Raw genomic sequence first — 19,437 nt, 5'->3', positions numbered from 1 at the left:
CGGAGAAGTCGTGCTTCCAGCTAGTGGCCTTGGGGGCTCCTCACCACCTTCTATGACACGTTCAGAATGTGGGACTCCAAAGTGGGAGACCAGGGACATGGAGAAAGGAGAGGAGAAATTCAAAGGCTTCTCTTTGCATGAAGTTAGGACTGGATTCACATGAAACAGGCTCTTTGGGCTTTTTCATGGAGCAGAGTTTGGTGGATGGATGAAGACGAGGTGCTGTGAGAGGCACAATCCATGTCCATCCCCCACGGGGCCCCAGGATGCGTTATTCTAGCAGGTGGAGCATATATGCATTTCGGAGAGGACAGAAACTCACCATCTAATAAACTCTTTTAATCATCAGCAACAAATGCCAACATCTTTTTGATTGTAAAACCAAAACTATGTGTCCATCTCATCAAGTCAACAATCCTGGCCCTTTGATGCTTTAGCGATGAGGCTTTGCAGGCAGGGCTCGTGGAGGGCAGGCAGCCAGAGCCCGGGAGCAGGGATGGGGGTATGCAGTGGGGGGACGGCAGTACTGCGGGCACGCCGCAACAGGGACCCCCTCGCGGCAGGGTGGGGCGCACAGGGTTGGGTTGCAGACCACCGGCATGCATGGGGCTCTCACTGGGGCAAAGGTGAGGCACCTCCCCTGTAGGGCAGAGAAGAGAGAGAAGGTCACAGGAAGGTCATCCGACTTGGGAGCGGAGGCTGCAGTTCCCTTGGCATGGTGGGCTGGGCTCAGGACACCTGCACCCATCAGTGGACCTTTCCCTGGGTGCTGGCCTCCAGCCTCCACTCCACTTGGTGACAAGGTTTGGTTGTCACCTCCTCTGCAGGGGTCCCCCCACCCTCCCCAGGCCTGACCTCTGACCTTGGCCTCTCCCTGTGGCCCGACTCCCTGGGGCCACAGCATTGACTCCCCCTGGGGCCACAGCATTGCCTGGTTTGGGCCCTGGTGAGTGTCTGCTGAAGGAGGATCCCTCCCCAGGGCCCTGGGCCACTGCGGGACGTGAGGCTGGGGGATGCAGGGGGCCCCTGAAGGCAGAGGGTCTGCCCCACCCACTGTGCGAGGAAGCCCGTGCAGACCCTGCGTCTGTCTGCGGCACTCGCCGCCCCGGCGCTGCTGTCCTCCCTGCCCCTCCCTCCCGGGCTTGCCGAGGACCCCCACCCTCCACTCAAGGCCCCCACAAGCGACCAGAGCACATTGGCCCCTCCCTCACTCCAGTGAGGACGGGTTTCCCCGCACCTTCGGGCAGCCCCCTGGGAGAAGGGAGACCCCCGGCCTTCTGGGACCCCTGCTTGCCTCCAGCGGGCAGCACCCCAAGACCCTGGTGTCTGCCTTTAGAGCCCAGCACCCCCGGTGCCCCAGAGGCCAGCCTCAGCAGGACAGGCCCAGCAGGGCCCCGGCGGGTGCTCGCCCACCCCCCTCGGCTCAGGCCCGGGGCCGCGGTCCTCCAGCTCGCCTGTGTACCCGTGTCTGCCTGGCCTTCCACGAGGGCCTGCCCGTGCCCCGCTCCAGACCAGGCACCTGATGTCAAGACAGCCCTGCTCTCAGGCACGTGGCCCCCCGGCTGCTGGAAAGCGAGCCCAGGGCGCCCAGGTCCTCGAGGGGCCTGCAGAGCTGTGCACATCACCAGGTGAGGCCAAGGGGCCTGGAGACCCCCTCCAGCCTGTGGATGGAGGACGGGCCAGTGTGCGCACCCGAAGCCATGGAGCTCAGGAAACTTCCACGGCAGCTGGAGGAAGCTAAGACACCACCCAGGACAGCCAAGCAGGGGCCCCAGGAAACGGTCATGTCACAGCCTCCAAGCCACACAGGAATGGCCACTGGAACCACGTGAGGTCCCCGGGCCCTGCTGACTTCATGCGTCTCTCCCCACACCCCAAGCACACACCAGGGCCTGTCCTGTGTGGTGGGGTCACCTCAGGGCCTCATGCACGAGGGACGGTGGAGGACACAGGAGGCAGGTGGAAGCAAGCCCCACGCAGCTGGGGTTGAGGAGGGGCCCGGCACCTCAGGAAGCTCAGGGCTTTCCTCCGCAAGACACGGGGCCTGACCCCCAACCCGGGACACAGTGGGTATTGGATTTGGGGGCCACGAGCTGCCCGGGAGTGCTCGGAGAACCTTCCAGCACACAGACACGCTACTGCTGGGTGGACGCCTCCTGGGTCAGAGACCTGCTGTCCCCTGGCTGGGGTCACTCATTGGCCCCATGGTGCCTGTGCTGACCTGCAGCAATCCCACCGTGTCAGGGACCAGGGTAGCCTGCTCAGGGGGCTCAGAATGTGGCCAAATCTTACATTCACTAAGCTCTCCCCATCTCTAAGCTTTTATATACACTCTTCTTCTCTTTGGAATGCCCTTTTTTTTTCTCATCTACTCATCTTTTAAAAGATAACCCAAATTTTACCTCCTCCACAAAGTCTCATTTCCATCAAAAATGACTGCGCCTGGGGAACCAGCAAGATGACAGCAGAGTAAGGAGCTCCTAGAGTCGGCTCCTGCTACAGGATAGTTAGCAAACACCCAGAGCTCTCTGGAGCTAGCTGAAGATCCTGTTTGGGGGCTCCAGGAGACCAGAAGGGCATCCTGCCACATCCTTGAAGGAGTGGAAGGAGGAGACTGCCCGTCTGCAGAGAAGACTCGTAAGTACAGGCTCCACACCCTGGAGGCCAGTGCCCATCCTCCACTGGAGGCACAAGCCGCCTCGGGAGCTGTTCCGCGGCTGGAATTGAAAGCTCCACTTGCCCAAAATGGGGGAGGAAGAGATGGGTGGGCACCAACTTCAGTTACTGATGGGTAAACTCAGTCAGCTACAGTATGATGCTGAGAACAGCTAAGGTTTGAGCCTGTCCAGGTCAGAAAGAGGCCAGGAGCCACCATCTTAACTCCGCGCCTGGCATGAGGGGAAGTGGGGCGGACTGAGGATCCCAGTGCTGGTGGGAACTGGCTTCTTTCCCTCCAGGTCAGATTGTAGCTCCAGCCTCGGCCCCAGTGCCACCTCCAGCAGGGAGGAAGCTGCAGGGACCTGTGCCAGCCTCTCTGGGAAATTACTGGCCAAACCATGGACACAGGTGATGATCCTACTCTGGTGGTGCAAGCCACCCCAGGAGCTGTTCTGTGATGGGAATTGGAGGCTTCATTTCCCAGAGACAGGGGAGGAGGAGACGGTTGACTGCCGATTTCAGCTACTGATTGGGAGAGTTGGCTGGCTAAGAGATAACCCTGGGAACAGCTGGGGTGAGAACCAGCCCAAGTCAGAAAGAGGCCAGTAGCCACCATTCTGACTCCACCCCCAGCCTGAGGGGAAGCTGGGCTGACAGTTTCTTTCACAAAGATCAGCCTGCAGCCCACCTAGGCTTCAGCCCCACCTCTGGCAGGGAGGAGGCTGAGGAGCCCTGCACCAGCCTAGACAGGCAACAGCAGGGAACTCTGGCTGGCATAGACTGAAACTCAGAAGACTACCAGGGGAACTGCAGTCATCTTAGACCTGCACTGCAGAGATTGCTGCCCACACCTGCAGTTCCATCCTTGCCCCAGGTAGGGGAGAAAGGGATGTGAAGCTCCATCAGTCTCTCTGGGCAACTACAGTCTAGGCCTGCACATGGATTATTCCACACAGCTATGACTCTGTCCCTGTCCCTGGCAAAGGAGAAAGTTGGAAGAAGCTTCATTGGTCCCTGGTGCAATGAGGGCAGCTTGAGCCTCCACAGCTTACAGGACCAACTACATGCTTGGCTCCTACTGCATAACCAGCAAGGGAGAAAGGGCAGGAAGCCCTAAACTAGAGAGAAAAACTGCACCCAGAAAAAATACCCTAGTAAGCTAGATGCAAAGACACCGACAAAAAAATTACAATCCACACCAAGAAACAGGAAGCTATGTCCCAGGTAAAGGAACAAGATAAGCCTCCAGATGACATAAAGGAGTTGAGACAACTAATCATAGATGTTCAAACAAATCTTAATAAATTCAATGAGATGGCTAAAGAGATTAAGGATATTAAGATGAGTACAAAGAAGAATTTGAAAGCATACATAGAAAATTAGCAGACCTTATGGGAATGAAAGGCGCCATCAATGAAATTTAAAAAAGATTGGAATCATATAATAGCAGATTTGAGGAGGCAAAAGAAAGGATTGGTGATCTTGAAGAAATGGCCTCTGAAAGTGAACATACAAAAGAGGAGATGAAGAAAAGAATGGAAAAATTGAACAAGGTCTCAGGGAACTAAATGACAGCAAAAGGCATGCAAACATACGTGTCCTGGGTGTCCCAGCAGGAGAAGAGAAGGGAAAAGGGGCAGAAGGAATATTTTTTTTACTTTTTTTGGTCTTTATTTGTTTTTTTAATGTTACATTAAAAAAATATGAGGCCCCCATATACCCCTCACCCCCCTCACCCCACTCCTCCCCCCCCATAACCACAACCCCCTCCGTCATTCATTGCATTTGGTGAATACATCTCTGAGCACCACTGCACCTCATGGTCAATGGTCCACACCATAGCCCACACTCTCCCACAGTCCACCCAGTGGGCCATGGGAGGACATACAATGTCTGGTAACTGTTCCTGCAGCACCACCCAGGACAACTCCAAGTCACAAAAACGCCCCCACATCACATCTCTTCCTTCCACTCCCTACCCCCAGCAGCCACCATGGCCACTTTCTCCACACCAATGCCACATTTTCTTCGATTACTACTAATCACAATAGTTCATGAATAGAATATCAGTAAGTCCACTCTAATTCATACTCTATTCCTCCATCCTCTGGACCTTAGAATGGTTGTGTCCACTCCACATCTATATCAAGAGGGGGCTTAGATTCCACATGGATGCTGGATGCAATCCTCTTGCTTTCAGCTGTAGGCACTCTTGGTTCCCTGGTGTGGTGGCTGACCTTTTTCACCTCCATGTTCACTGAGTGGGGTAAGTCCAATAAACCAGAGTATAGGACTTGCAAGTCTGTTGGGCCTGGCTATCACATGGTCAGTCCAGAGATTCAGAAGGAATATTTAAAGAAGTAATGGTAGAAAATTTCCCAACCCTATTGAAGGACATAGATATCCCTGTCCAAGAAGCACAACAAAGTCCCATCTGAAAAAATCCAAATAGACCAACTCCAAGACACATACTCAAAATGGATCAAGAAACTAAAACTAAAAGCAAGAACCATGAAACTTCTGGAAGAAATTATTGGAAAATATCTTCAAGACTGTTGTGGAAAACTGGTTTACCTGTTTGTTACTGTAAATGTTACACCTGTTAAATGTAGCTGTTGTTAGATGTTGCAGTTGTTTCCTGTTTTTGTAAATGATGTTGTAGTTCAGATAGCAAACAACTGCTTGGTAGTTTCCCAATAAATGCAATGGGAAAACCAGGGTTGAGGCTCTCATTCCAGAAGCCGTGAGTCCCCTGGTCTCAGGTTTCTCTCCCCTCTTGTGTCTCTACCTTTACTTCTGTGTTGCCTTCCCTTCAAGCCAACCTATTGTGAGCTGAATGTAGCACAAGACCTGGTGGTAGGTGGTGGATTCTTAAAGGAGATAAGAGAAGAACTGAGTGGACTACTGATGTTTAATGTATGTAGAAGTTTTAATTAGCTTTACTGTAAAATCATGGAAATGTATAGAGTGGATGGTAACACACAGTGAGTAACAGCTAGTTTATAAATGGGGATGTGACTGAAAATGGTAGTCTAGTTTTGTAAATGCCACTGACAGAATGCTTGAGAATAATCTAGGAACTGGGTAGCACAGTAAACCAAGAGGTGGATGAGAACTGCTGTTGATGGTACAGATTCAAGAGTGTCCTTTGTTAGCTAGAACAAATGTATATCACTACTGCAGGGCGATGGGAATGTGGAGAAGCATGGGAAAGGTATGGCTGGAGTGACCTATGGACTGTGGTTAGTAGTAACAATACGATATTCTTGCATCAATGCAAAAGATGTACTGTGTTGATTCTGAGGCAGTATGGAAAATGTGAGCCAAATGTACAGTATGGACATGGCAGTAATCAGATGATATTATTTTATCTGTTGCAAATGACACACCACATTGTGGTGTATTGATGGAGGGGTTCTTTGTTTGGGAATTCTGACATGTGCATGATTGTGTTATAGGTTTACAACTTCTGTCATAAAAAATACATTTAAAAAATAATAATAGGGTGGGTTGGGAGAAAAACACACCAAGTGTAAGATAGTAACTATAATTGGTAGTGAGATTTTGACAGTGTTCTTTCATAGTTTGTAACAAACATCTCATAACAATGCAAGGTGTTGGTGGAGGGCTGATGTATGGGACCCCTGTATGATGTCATGCACGTTTGCTTTGTAAGTTCACAACTCTTACTATACACTTAATTGTTTATGTATGTTCATATATAAATGATATAAAGATAATAATCAGATGGGTTAGGGGAAAAATACTTTGCTTAATAGTAATATTTTGACAATGCTCTTTAATCATTAGTTGAAAAGGTTTAAAAACAATGCAAGTTATTGGTGGTAGGGCGAGATGTTATATATGTTTGTTTGATGTCATATATGCTTGTTTTGTAAGTTCACAACTATTATACATTTATTGTTTATGTATGTTTATGTATGAGTGATGTATTTCAATCAATGAAAAAAATAAAATAAAATGCCTGTGCCTCCTGGGACTTCCCAATCCTACCTGCAATCACAGCACTTCTCTCCCAGCACTGACCCTGAGCCACAAGACCCTCTACTCATCTGGCCTGGGGACTGCGACTCTTGGGCTGGGGAGGGGCCCCTGCCTGGGTCTGGTTGGTGTGTGGCCTTTGTATTTTGCAGCACAAGGGAGTTTTATTATTTTTCCCTGTTTTTCAGATGAGAAAAGTGAGGCTTTGAGAGGTTAAGAAACTAGGCCAAGTTTACACAAGTAGTAACTGGTTAAACAAAGTTCTTCCTATGGTCACCCCTGGAAATGTTACAGGGACCCCTTCCATCCTTCCACAATTGTCCCCCAAAGAGGTTTTCTGTGCCTTCATACATGCCAGATCCAAACATGCCTCTTGGTGTCAGAGAAATGACCAAAAGTAACATTGCAGGCCCTTGTCCAACCATAAATGCTCATTCATCCACCCATCACACCTCCATCTACCCACCCATCCATCCATTATCCATCCTCCCATCCATCCATCCACCCACTCTTCCACCTTCCCATCCACCCATCAAACCATCCATCCATCCTCCCATTCATCCATCTATCCCTCCATCCACAGAGAGTGCTGCATCTACAGGCCCAGGCATAGGATGATAAGTGCTTCAGAAAGCTGATCCTGTCCACACTGATGCCTGCAGGGCAGGCAGGTGTCCGTCCCCCACCCTCTCTCTGCACCAACACTAAGTATCATCACGAGCACCTTGACCACTGGGTTGATGAAGATCATGTTGATTTCCCACTCTCTCTAGACTCGCTGCCTCTCCCTTCACCCAGAGCATGCCACCCTGGGATAACATCCATCGAGTTCTACTTATTTACAGGAACTTTGGGTTTTGTCGCTGTTGGGCATAGAATGGAATATTTATCTTTGTTTCTCACTCCTTTATTTCTGCTCATTTATTCTAGAACACGAGCAACTGATTCTGGGGCTGGTGCTCCCCAAGGGCTGCAGGTCCCTCTGCTTTCCTTCAGGGCATGGTCTATGGGACACTTGCAGTCTCTTTCCCCAATCATGCCCATCCTGGGGCTGCAGGGGCACCCTGGAATGATCTAAACAGGTACTGATAGAGGGGCAGATGTAAGCGCCTGGACACCTCCACCCAGGAGAGGAGCCCTCTGGGGGCTGCAGGGATCCTGAGTCCATAGCATGGGCATGAGGGGGTGAAGGGATGTGAGGTTGGGAGGGGCAGCTCTCCTTCCTCTCTGGCCATCAGCGATTGCCACGTGAAGCCAACTACCATTACGTCTCCTCAGCTCACTACTGCGCAGCTCAGGACCTTTCCTGAAGGGACCGGTAGAGCTGATAGGGAGCCTCAGCGTCCAGGGCTCTAGGGCTTGGACCCTGTTTCTGGATCTCCTGGGAAAGTGGGAGGGAGGGGAGCCAGGTGCCATCACAGTCCAGAGGCACAAGCAGAGACGTTTCTAAAGATTGCTGGTGGAAGGACACTGTCACGTTAGGATTTCCCCAGCCCTACGTCTGTGCCCCCTTTGGTCCAGCTCCATCACGGGCAGGATGAGAAGAACAAGACTCAGATGCCCGTTGGGCACCCATGCAGTCTCAGACCCACCCCAACACGCTCCAACCAAGGCCCACAAACACAGGCGGATTCCCATGGAGAAGGAGTCTGCTGGAACATGGTGTGGAAATCAAGACACCAGTGCCCGCGAGAGCCTTGCACGTACAGCCCAGTCCACTACAGAAACGTGCTTTCCAGGTGTTCCCAGGGTCCACCTGATGGCCAGATGCAGGCCAGCCAGGGGCTCTGCGGGGAGAGGAACTGCCCCCTGCAGCACCCAGCCCTTCGCTGAGGCGGAGCCTCTGTCTCCACACCTGGGAGGTACAGAGGAGGTGGCCAGGCCAGGAGTGAGGGCTGGCCAGGGGTGGGCGGCTGCCTCCCTGCGCCCAGGTGAGGACGCCAGGTGAGTGACCTTCAGGGCCTCGGCCCGTGCCCAGAGTGAGCCTGTGCCCCAGCCCAGAGCAGTCCTGGAGCACCACCGGAGCCACAGACATGGCGGTCAAGGGCTGGGCACCTCCAGGGCCCCTGCCCCACTTGCACAAAGCGTGACGGGGGAGGCCGTGCAGGGTGGACAGCAGTCTGGGTCAGAGGGCCTGCAGCCACGTGGGCACAGCGGCCAGGTGATGTAGGATGACCACACGAGATCCCAAGTGCTGACCCGAGCACAGGCAGTGCAGGGCGAGGAGGGCGCTGGACTCCAGAGCCAGGCTGCTGGGTCCCTGTCATCCCCGCCCCGCAGAGGCTGTGTGAGGTGGGGCAAGGCACGAGCCTGTCTGTGCTCCTGCTTCCCGGTCTTTACAACTGCACATAACCACAGCGCCAAGGCTTGAGCTGGAGGAGGGGCTGGAGGGGAGGAATGTAGGGCCCCCTGAGGGCAGCTGCCCAGGAGGTCCACCACGGGCACAGCACCGCCCTGGTTCCAGGTGCACACGCAGCGCTGCCGTTTACCCCCTGTGCCGGGGAGCCCACGCCAGGGGACCGTGGCTACCTGGAAGAGCCCGTGGGGGCTGCACCCAGAGGCCCCCACGTGGGAGGCCACTTCCTGGGAGGCATAAAGCCAGCCAGCTGACCCCCAGGTCTGCAGGCCCAGGTGGCTCATGGGCCAGCAGTGCTGGAGCCAGCGGTCGGCCCTGATCTGCAGCCCCTTGCCCTTGACTCTGGCCGTGGCCCTTCAGCCTCCAGCCTGGACAGTCCCCCGCTCATCCAAGACCACAGGGAAGGAGCGTGTGGGCAGCCACGGCCGGCCCCTGGGGCCTGCGTGCTCCTGAGGCCGTTTCCCAGGGCTGGGCCCCTGCCTGTGGGCAGGCATCACGAGGAAAAGCACTGGGGCGTGGGCCCGCCGCGGGTGCAGCACCGCGCCTGCTCACCATGCACTGGAACGGGGGCCGCACCAGGCGCACTGGGGAGCAGCGCCGACTCAACAGGGCACACAGGAGGTTCAGCTTGCCCTGCAAAGGAGACGTGGCATGAGGATGCGGCACAGCTGAGCGACACGTCCAGAGAGGGTCAGGCACCCCCGCTGAGCCCCAAGAACCCGCATGAGCTCGGGAGCGGAGCCTGGTGGCCTGCGTGCCTGCTGGGATGGTGGTCGCTGTGCTAAGTGTCAGAATCTGGAACAAGACACCCTTTTGGCATGGGGGGTCAGTGGCTCGTTTAGGGCACAAGTTCCCAGGTCGGGTAGGCTACACCAGGAGCCAGGAGAGGTCCCTGAGGGGGCAGTTGGGGGGTGCGGGGAGCTGGGCAGGAGCCCACAGTCTGCAGGGAGGCCTGAGCTGGGGTGGAGGAGGAGGGGGCAGGCAGGGGCCAGGTGGGAGGTCCCGTGCCCAGCTCGGGGGCAGGTTCCTGATATGGGGGTGGGAAGGGCAGAGAACAGTCCAGAAGGAGCCCTGGGCCAGTGGAGGGCAGCACCTGGCTGGCCTGAGCCACAGGGTGGGGCAGGTCTGGGCCAAGCAGGCCGAACAAGTCACTGTGTCAGGACAAGGGCAGGGCTGGCTGTTCCAGTGCTTTCCAGGGCTGCAGAGGAGCACGGAGCAGATGCAAGAGCAGGACGGAGGGGCCCAGCCAGCAGGAGGTTGGGGCTCTTGTCCTCCAGGTGGCCCTTTCACCCCAGGACCCTCGGCTGGGCAGGGCTCTCCCGACCAGGTGGGCAGCAGCATGTCCAGGGAGGGGTGAAGGGCTGAGACTTGGGCTCCCAGGACTCAAGGCCCAGCACTGGTCACTCAAGGATGGGGTCTTGGGGCTCCTCCTCCCTGCAGCCCTGCACCCCGTGTCACCAGCCATGAAGCCAGCAGCTCTTGTCCTCATTCTGCCAAAAAGGCTGCTGCTGGGCTGGGCACAGCTGCGGTGTCTCCAGAGAATTGAGAAGGCGCTAACAGCGGCTGCTCAGCACGTCTCTATTTCTCTGACTCATTCACCCCTCTTTGTGGCTCAGGCTGTTTTTCTCCCTCCACCGCTGGCTGGGGTTTGAAACCTGAGCCACACCTGAGCTGAGGAAACCTGGGTGGCAACCGGTTACCTGCCTGATGTGGGCTGCCTGCCAGCACCCAGCAACCAGGTGGGGCAGGGGCAGCTGGGCTCGGTCGACTTGGAGTGCCTGGGACACTGACCCCCTGGCACCCAGGGAGGAAGTAAAGTGCCCTGGACCCTGGACTCCCCCAGGTGGAGCCTTCCAGCAGGGCCTCTGCACCTGAACCATTGCCCTCTCCCCTGCCCCAGCCCTCCTCACCTCCATTTGCCTCAGATGCCCAGTGTCCGGGCAGTCACAGCAGCGGGTAATCATCATGGGGCATGGCGGACTGCAGCACACTGTCTGTACGAAGAGAAAGCGCCTGCTCCAGGGGGGCACAACCGGGGGGCTGGTGCTGCCACTCAGCCGATGTTTGTGGGGTGAATAAGGAACAATCGAGTGAGGGACCCCGGATTTCATCCACAGCCCACGCCTCCAGGGAGCATCCTCTGGGGCAAACAAGACGGCATCTGGCTCGTCCCCAAAGTGCTGCAAAGCTTCCCTGTCCCCTCGCTCGTCTGACGCCCCCATTGGCAGAGCCTCGCCTTGAGGCTGTGCCCTGTGTGGGGCTTGGATTGAGGGCCCCAGAAGAGAGGGGTTCACGCCTTAAGCCGTGCTCTCTGGGGGGAGCCGTCTGTAACAGGACGTGCCCAGGACGTCACTATTGGATGGGTGGCCAAAGAGAAGCGGGGGCTCTGTACACTCCAGGAGCCTCATGAAGGAGGAAACGTGACTCGGGAGGAGCCTGAAAGCAGAGGATGGAGGGGACCAAGGATGGCGCCGTGTAGCCGAGGCAAGAGGCCAGCCAAGGACCCCGAGGCCTGCAGTGGCTGGCACTGGAACCCTGCAGATCCGGGAGAAAGCTGGACTTCTGGCCTCCAGACCAGAGGCAGTGACCTCCGGGTTCAAGCCACCTGGTGCATGGCATTTGTCAGAGCTGCCCTGGCAAATGAAGACACCACGTGCTGGGCCAGCCAGGGGTCCGCGCATGGGCAGGGGACGCCCCTCAGCCACCGGGCTCCAGCTTTGAAAGCGTGACCGCCCCAGGCCCACCTGGTCCCATGGCTGCTGCCCTGAACCTGGCCCTGGGCTCCCCCGGGTGGGCGCCCCTTGCAGCTCCATGCCAGGTAAGCTCCCTCGCCCACCCTCAGCCCTGCAGGCCCCAAGGGCTGACCTGGCCAGGCCCCTCTGCCCACCAGGAGACCGTGATTAAGAAAAGGGCATGGCAGATCCCAGAGCTGGGTCCTTGCAACATGAGGCTCCTTTTCCAGAAGCTTCCCTGAGTCCTGGGCAAGTACCATCCTGCCAGCCGGCAGGGGCTCAAGTGCCCCACTTGTCTCAGGAGGGTCCGTGGCAGACCCCCCACAGGCTGCCCACACTGCCCCTTTGGTGGGAGCCTGGGAAGGGGGACGCCTGGCTTCCCTAGCAGCCTCCACCCCCCCACCCCTCCTGCTCTGCAGGCTCTTGGCACAGGCAGTGGAGCTCCTGGGGCGGGAGCGGACCCCTCCATGGGCCTCAGGAGGCTCGGTGCATGGCAGATGAGCTCACAGGAAGTCAGGACGCACTTAGGACTTACCCTACATGGGTCCGGCTCCCTTTTACACTAGAAAGTTAAAAAGACATAGCCAAATAAGATTAATAAGAAAATGAAATAATACTAGTATTTAAAATAACAAGTAAAATAAAAAAAAAACTTCAAAAATTGACATAATATAAAAAGTTTTTAGACACTGTGTCTTTCATCACTGTAAGGTCTGTTGTTTTGTATGTACAGTAATAATTTCTCCTGTATATTCCCCCAGGGTCTTATTTTTTCCACTTTATTTTCAAAGAAGGTGTAGGTTACAGAAATGTGGGAAGGGGTCCACCTGGGGCATGCCTCGAAGGCATATGAATATGTTCAAGCGTTCACTGTCTGGATGGTTGAAGACCCACACAGTAAGTAAAAGAATATTGGATTCCCATCCTGGGGAGGGCTGCTGCATTCTCTAACAGCATGGCAAGAATCTCCCAAGTACAAGGGCAGTGCCTAGTGAAGGAGGAGAGACCATGATGCCAGGCCCTCGATATTGATGACCGTACTTACAGACCTGTCCTTGTGAATTTGAAACTTAGCCTAACATTATATATTGCCTAAGAGTTACCTCCTGAATGCTTCCTTGTTGCCGAAATGTGGCCTCTCTGAAAGCCAAACTCAGCATATAAACACACTATCGTTTTCCCAGCATGGGACATAATGCCTGTGGATGAGCCCCCCTGGCACCAAGGGATTATTACCAACACCAACCAACAACCAACAACACATGCAGACAAAGACTTTGACCAAAAGGGAGAAATATTCAATACAAATGAGTTTTTGTGGCTAAGAGATTTCAAAGTGAATCAGAAGGTCATTCCAGAGGTTACACTTCTGCGCATCTCAGCAGGCTCAGCAGGATCCCATTGACTGCCATGGTAAACAATGCCTCAAACAGCAGGGCTCCTAAGAGCTAGAGACACCCAAACACCAAAAGCAGCACAGAGCAGCTCAGGAGTTAGGCACCCTATCAGCTGGCCTTACTCTGGAATCTATGCTCCTCAGTGTAACAGACTTAGACTCTTGAATAGTTTCCCTAAACAAGGCTCCTCTGTCCCTTTTATTTGAAATATCATTAGCACTCTACTTATTAAATGTATGTTCCAGAGACTTAAAATCTTTGGTCCATCCATGTGCCAATTGGGTCCTGAATCTCAGCAGAGTTGCAGCACCTATTCTCCAGCTCATTGGACTCATCCAGCACAACTGACAAGGAGATGATGATGGACAACGCCCATCCCAAGGAGCAGAGAGTGTCTGCAACTACAAGCCAGAGAGTAACATCCACCTACCACCTGGGAAACAGGGCCCCTCTCAATCAGAAACTGCATCACCATCGTCAAATCCTCAAGACTGGGGAATGAACACTGGACTAAAGTAGACTTATTACTATTCTATTATAGACATTCTAGCAATGGAAGAACTTCTATCATTGATATAAAGGCAGTGGCCACCAGAGGGTCTGAGGGGAGGGGGAGGGAAGAAGAGGTGTCACATGAGGGGAATTTCAGGACATTGGAGTTGTCCTCCAGGACAGGGCAATGATGGGTACAGGGCATTATGGATTTTGCCATAACCTACGAAACTGTGCAGGGCAGAGTGTCAACTGTAATGTAAACTAGAGTCCATGGTTAGTAGCAATGCCTCAATACGTGTTCATCAATTTTAGCACATGTGCCACACTAAGGAAGGTTGTTATTGATGTGGGAAAGTGTGGGAGGGGGAGATGGTGAGGTTTATGGGAATCCCTTATGTATATATTTTTTATGTAGCATTTATGTAATATAAAGCTTCTTTAAAATTAAATATTTTTAAAAAAGACATAACCTGTGCTGGAAGGTGCGGTTTGGGCTCAGCCTCAGCCCCTGGGAGAGGTGGGGACCCTGCTCAGAGCCGCGGGGCACAGACCGATGCCTGCGGGGCTGTGGCCAGCACAGCTGCCTCTGAGCCTCAGTTTCCTCCTTTGTCACAGGGACACCGCCCCTCCCTGGAGGGCTGGGGCAGGCCAGGCAGGCTGAGGCCACCCCAAGCCGAGAGCCCTTTGTGGGATGGTCCCCACAGTCTTTCCCTCGAGCGCTCCCTGGGCAGGGACCCGCCTGCTCCTTCTCTGCCCCCCCTTCTCCTCCTCCTCCTCCCTGCAGCCCTCGGGACGGTCCTCCAGCCCCTCGAAGTCCCCTCCTTCCTAGCCCAGGAGCACTCCTCTCTGTCCTCCTGCTGCCCTGCTGCACACTTGATTCTGGTCACCTCTAGAAAGGCCGTGGGCACTGGAGCAGCCTGGCCCAGCATGCACAGCCTCCCCGTGAGCACCCCATGGTGGGTGGGGCAGGAGGCCAGGGCACCTCTAGGCTCCAGGCGGTGATGGAGCCTGAGCCTTAGTCAGTCTTGGGAGATGCAACCATAGCAGGGGCGCTCACCTGCCTGTTCACGTAGCAGGGCACTCACCTGCCTGCTCAGGCAGCAGGGGCACTCAGGTGCTTGCTCAGGCAGCAGGGCACTCACCTGCCTGCTCAGGCAGCAGAGGCACTCACCTGCCTGCTCACATAGCAGGGGCACTCACCTGCCTGCTCACATAGCAGGGCACTCACCTGCCTGCTCAGGCAGCAGGGGCACTCACCTGCCTGCTCAGGTAGCAGGGCACTCACCTGCCTGCTCAGGTAGCAGGGCACTCACCTGCCTGCTCACATAGCAGGGCACTCACCTGCCTGCTCAGGCAGCAGGGGCACTCACCTGCCTGCTCAGGTAGCAGGGCACTCACCTGCCTGCTCACATAGCAGGGGCACTCCCCTGCCTGCTCACATAGCAGGGCACTCACCTGCCTGCTCACATAGCAGGGGTACTCACCTGCCTGCTCACGAAGCAGGGGCACTCACCTGCCTGCTCACATAGCAGGGGCACTCACCCGACAGCACAGGTAGAAGAAGCAGCACAGCAGCAGGAGGAAGAGCAGGGCAGCTGCGCCAGCCACCACGGGGATCCAGGGGAAGTCGCTGCTGCCGGTGCTGATGAAGCTTTCAACAAGTGGTGGTAAGGGGATCTCCAAGCCACGGGGCTCCGCCTCCTCACCACCGCCCTCGTTCTTCTCCTGGTCAGTGAGCTCATGCTCATCGCTGCTGTCCGCATCACCACTGCGGTACTTCGAAAGCCACTCGAGGGCTCTGGCTGCAAGACGCCTGAAGAGCTTTGTGGGGGGCTTCTCAGGAGGCTTTCCAGGGGCCTGCTCGGGGACCTTTCCAGGGAGGTTTTTTGGGGAGGCCTCCTGGGGCATCTCAGGGGCTTTCTCAGGGGTTTGCTCAATGAGGCGCTGGCTGTTGACCTTGCTTGGGTTCCCAGCCTTGCCCTCGGTGGGTTTGGCAGCAGGATTCTCCCCCTGTGGAAGGGCCACCATCACCATCCAGCCTTGGCTGCCAGAGAACAGGTGTGGCCGAGGGCTGGGCTGGGGCTGGGTGGCCCCCTCCCGGCTCCCGTCCCCTGGCATTCCACCCCCAGCTCCTCCTCTCCTCAGGCGCTCCACCTCGGGGGACCCCAGGGGGGCCAGGAGTCCATGGCCAGATGCCCAGACCACCTCGGCAGTGCCCAGGGCCACGGACACCACGTGTGGCGGTGGCTGCCCCATCCCCCTGCCTGAACCCTGACCTGGAGGGGTGGGCCCTGGGGCCCACACAGCCAGGGGTGCTGCAGGCCTGGACTCTGGTCTTGGTGGACCCCTGCCCTAACCACTCGCTCTGGCTGCCAGCTGCCCCCCAGTGTGTCTGCATCAGAGCTGGGCCAATGGGCCCCATGACAGGGGTGTCCCCACCCAGTACTCACGCAGTCCTTTCCACTGAATTTGAGGTTGTTGGTGATGAAGGTTATGCCTTTGTTGAGGCTGATTTCAACGAAGATGGGCCTAAAGCACAGAGGGGGTGGGCCGGTGACAACCAGGTCTCCTCTGTGGCTGAACTTTGGCTCCCAGCTCTCCTGGGTGCAGTGACTTTGCCAGCAAGGCACTGGGGTAGTGGAGAGAATGGGGCGAGCTCTCCTTCCCCAGAGCACGAGGTCGGCCTGGTGCAGAGGCCCCGAGGGACACGGCCGGCCCCAGGAGCCCAGCATCGTCTGTGCACCGTGTGGCCACGTGCCACGTGAGTGGCAGCAATGGGGGGGTTCCCTGGGCTGCTCCGTGTGGGCAGGGCACATGGGCTCAGCTCTGGTGAGTGGCAGGAGCTCTTTGGAACCAGATGGACTGAAGCACATGCCCCAGAAGAAACCATGTTCACCACCTGCACCCAGTCCTGGGGTGTAACCCAGCGTCAGTGGAACTTCTGAGGACATCGTTATGCTGCGGTCAGGGGAATGAGACTGCCCTTAGTGCTGTGACTGAGGGCTTTCAAGGGAAAGCCACTTGGTGGAGAAGACGCTGGAAGTCCTTGGGAACCGGCAGAGAGAGGAGAGCACATGGCCATGTGGTGGGGGAGCCACGGGACCCCAGGATTGCCGGCTGCCAGCACCAGAGCGCTGCGCACCCTGGAGGGAGCCAGCTTCCAGCCCCAACACTGGCAGCCAAGAAATCCCTCTTGTCAAGACAACCCATGGCTGCTAGATGTCCCAGCAGTGGGGAAACTAAGGCAGGCTCCCTCCACCTCCTGCCATCCTCAGCAGAGCTGGGCCACACGGATCCCTGCCCACCCCCAGGACCACCCATCAGGGTAGGTACAGAGGGCTCCCCGGGTGCCCTGGCCGAGGGTGTCCTCACCCAGGACCCCTAAACCACTGCCCATCTGGTCTCCTGCCACAAGGGTCCCCAGGTTGGGGCACTTACTTTCCAAGTATCTGAGGTTCTACTCCAGGACAAGTTATGACGTTGTCTCCAGAAGAGCTTGCTGCTTTATCTAAAAGAGAAAACCCACAGCAGAAGGTCAGTGCATGTCCATCCATCCACCACCTCCTGCTGCCCTCGGCCAGACAAGTGGACCCTGGCAGGGGGCCAGCCTCTCCTTCGGCCATCGTCTACTCTGAGAAATTGTGGGATCCCTGGCACTGGGCAGCCGATGGTATTTAAAAGAAACAAGGCAGGCAGAGAGACGTTCTCAAGGCAGGAACGTTCTTGTGACTGGATGGGGAGGCAATCCCATAAAATAGAACCATGAACAAAATAAATGTCAGGGAGTGTGAAGTGCATGACAACAAAAACGGGGAAGGCACAGAGCATGGAATTGAAGGGACATCCTCTCAGAAAGGGTGGCCTGGATCATCTTTTACAGGTACAATTTCTCGTTTGGAGACATTACGATATTTGCAGATGAACTGACGTGATGTCTGGGATTTGCTTCAAATAAGCAGCAGCGGGGATACTGATGTCACCAGCTTGGCATGGGTGGGCCATTACTGACAGCAGGTGATGAGTATTTCAAGTTCATTCTACGATTCTCACAATGATTGTATGCTGTTGAACCTTCACTAAAAATCAGGCCTCTCCAAGGAGGCAGTGCTTGCTTTGAGCCCCAACAGGTGAGGAAGCCATCAGGGAGAGGTCTGAGGGAGGAATCTTCCAGGCTGTGGAGGGGCCTGTGCCAAGGTCCTGAGGTCAGAACTACTCGTGCTTGTGCAGGGAGGAAGGGAGTGAGCAGGACGGGCAGCGTGGGCTTTATCCAAGGACAGTGAGTATGCCAGGGCCTGACAGATCCCAGGGTGGTGTGGACTTGAAGGCAGCAGCACTTTTGGTGGCTGGATGCGGGGGAAGCAAAGAGGCACGAGGGGGCCGTGAGCTTTGGAGGAGAGGACTGAGTGGCTAGGGGCGCCCTTTCCTGCAATGGGGAAGCCTGACATGGGAGGGGATTTTGGATGCTTTGGCTTTCCTTTAGCCTTCGGTTACTGTGGGGTTTGGGACTGGGGCACAGGAGGCTGAGCGCATGCCCACAGCTGTAGGGGCACCTCTCAGTCTGCAGCCTGCACACTCACTGGCCCCTGGACTGGGGTGAAGGGCACTGCAAAGCCGCCCTCTGAGTGGGGCTTGGCCTCACAGTCATCCCCCAGGCTGGAGGAGCAGGACCTTTGCTTTCCAAGGCCCGGGCCGAGCTGCGCCCGGGAAGGAGGGTGAGCAGCGTCATCCACTGTCTCTCTGCAGGATGGAGGCTGGGTCTGCCACCACCTGCAGCCCATGAGGGCTGTGCTCAGAGCTGCTGGGAGTGCTGCCCTCTCCAGCAGAAGGACCCTGGAGGTGGCAGGCCAGCCCCCTCACAGGGGTGGCTCTTGTGGAATGTTTTCATTTCAACTAGGCTAGTTGAGTTCCAGGAAGATGGCATTGGAGTAGGCAGGCAGGGCTCAACTCTCTCACAAAAACAATGGAGAAAGGGCCAAAAGCTGTCCTAGGGACCTGCTTTGGGAGTCAACAGACCAGGACAGTGCTATGCAACTCCCAGGAGGGCAGGGGACAGAGAGATGAAGAACCCAAAACAACAAACCTGAGCTATCAAATGCCCACCATGGCTGGGAAGGGCTCCCCTCCCCCATCCCAAGATATTAAGCTGGGGTAAAAGCCTGGCTCACTGCAGCCCAGTGCGGGGGGAACAGATGTCCTCCTCCCTGCCAGCTGTTTCAAGGGAAAAGGGAAGGGGCATCAGAAGGCTTCTCTTCCATGAATTCAGCCAGCAAAGCCTGCTGTGAATTTCAGCTCTGACTGCACCACACAGGAAAGTAGAGATTGAAAGAAACACTTCCACAGAAAGGTTTTCCAAGAAACACCATGTGCTGGATGGTCTGGAAATTGCATGGACAAAAACTGCTTTAAGGACTCTCTTAACCCCAATTCCTGGGAGAAAATCTGCACACCATTAGTGAATCCCTGGCCCAGTTTTGATAACTTAAGCTGGGTAATTTTAAAGACTCAGAATAAGGTGAACCAAGTATCAAAGAAGAGCTGGGGTGGGGCGGGGGGGGGAGGCAGCAAACAGGCAACAGAAGAAATTGGCTAATAGAGCAAATTGATTGACATATTCAGATGCCTAGACATGAGCGAAAAATTACAAGCCATATTAGGAAGCAGGAAGAGATGGCCCAGCCAAAGGAACAGACCAAATATCCTGAAGATATACAGGATTTAAGAAAATTAATGAATGATAATCATGCAACACTCCCAAATCACTTCAAAGAATTGAAAGAAAATATGACTACAGGGATAA

The 19,437-nt window shown here is 55.5% G+C and overlaps 1 protein-coding gene across 1 annotated transcript in view; it reads right to left on the bottom strand.

The window, feature by feature from the left end:
- Positions 1-318: 318 nt before the first annotated feature.
- LOC131278803 (anthrax toxin receptor-like) overlaps positions 319-19,437 on the bottom strand; it is a 46,199-nt gene continuing 27,080 nt past the window's right edge. Inside the window, exons 8-14 of the mRNA XM_058299263.2 lie at positions 17,079-17,148; positions 16,091-16,169; positions 15,183-15,650; positions 12,284-12,310; positions 10,927-11,010; positions 9,569-9,649; positions 319-640 (exon numbers count right to left, since the gene is read on the bottom strand). Coding sequence (XP_058155246.2) covers positions 434-640; positions 9,569-9,649; positions 10,927-11,010; positions 12,284-12,310; positions 15,183-15,650; positions 16,091-16,169; positions 17,079-17,148 — 1,016 coding nt within the window. The 3' untranslated portion in view covers positions 319-433. The remainder of the gene's footprint in view (positions 641-9,568; positions 9,650-10,926; positions 11,011-12,283; positions 12,311-15,182; positions 15,651-16,090; positions 16,170-17,078; positions 17,149-19,437) is intronic.

This window comes from Dasypus novemcinctus, chromosome 6 (genome assembly GCF_030445035.2).
Source record: "Dasypus novemcinctus isolate mDasNov1 chromosome 6, mDasNov1.1.hap2, whole genome shotgun sequence".
In the NCBI taxonomy this organism is placed as follows: Eukaryota; Metazoa; Chordata; class Mammalia; order Cingulata; family Dasypodidae; genus Dasypus; species Dasypus novemcinctus.
This window is presented reverse-complemented; position numbering and strand designations above follow the sequence as displayed.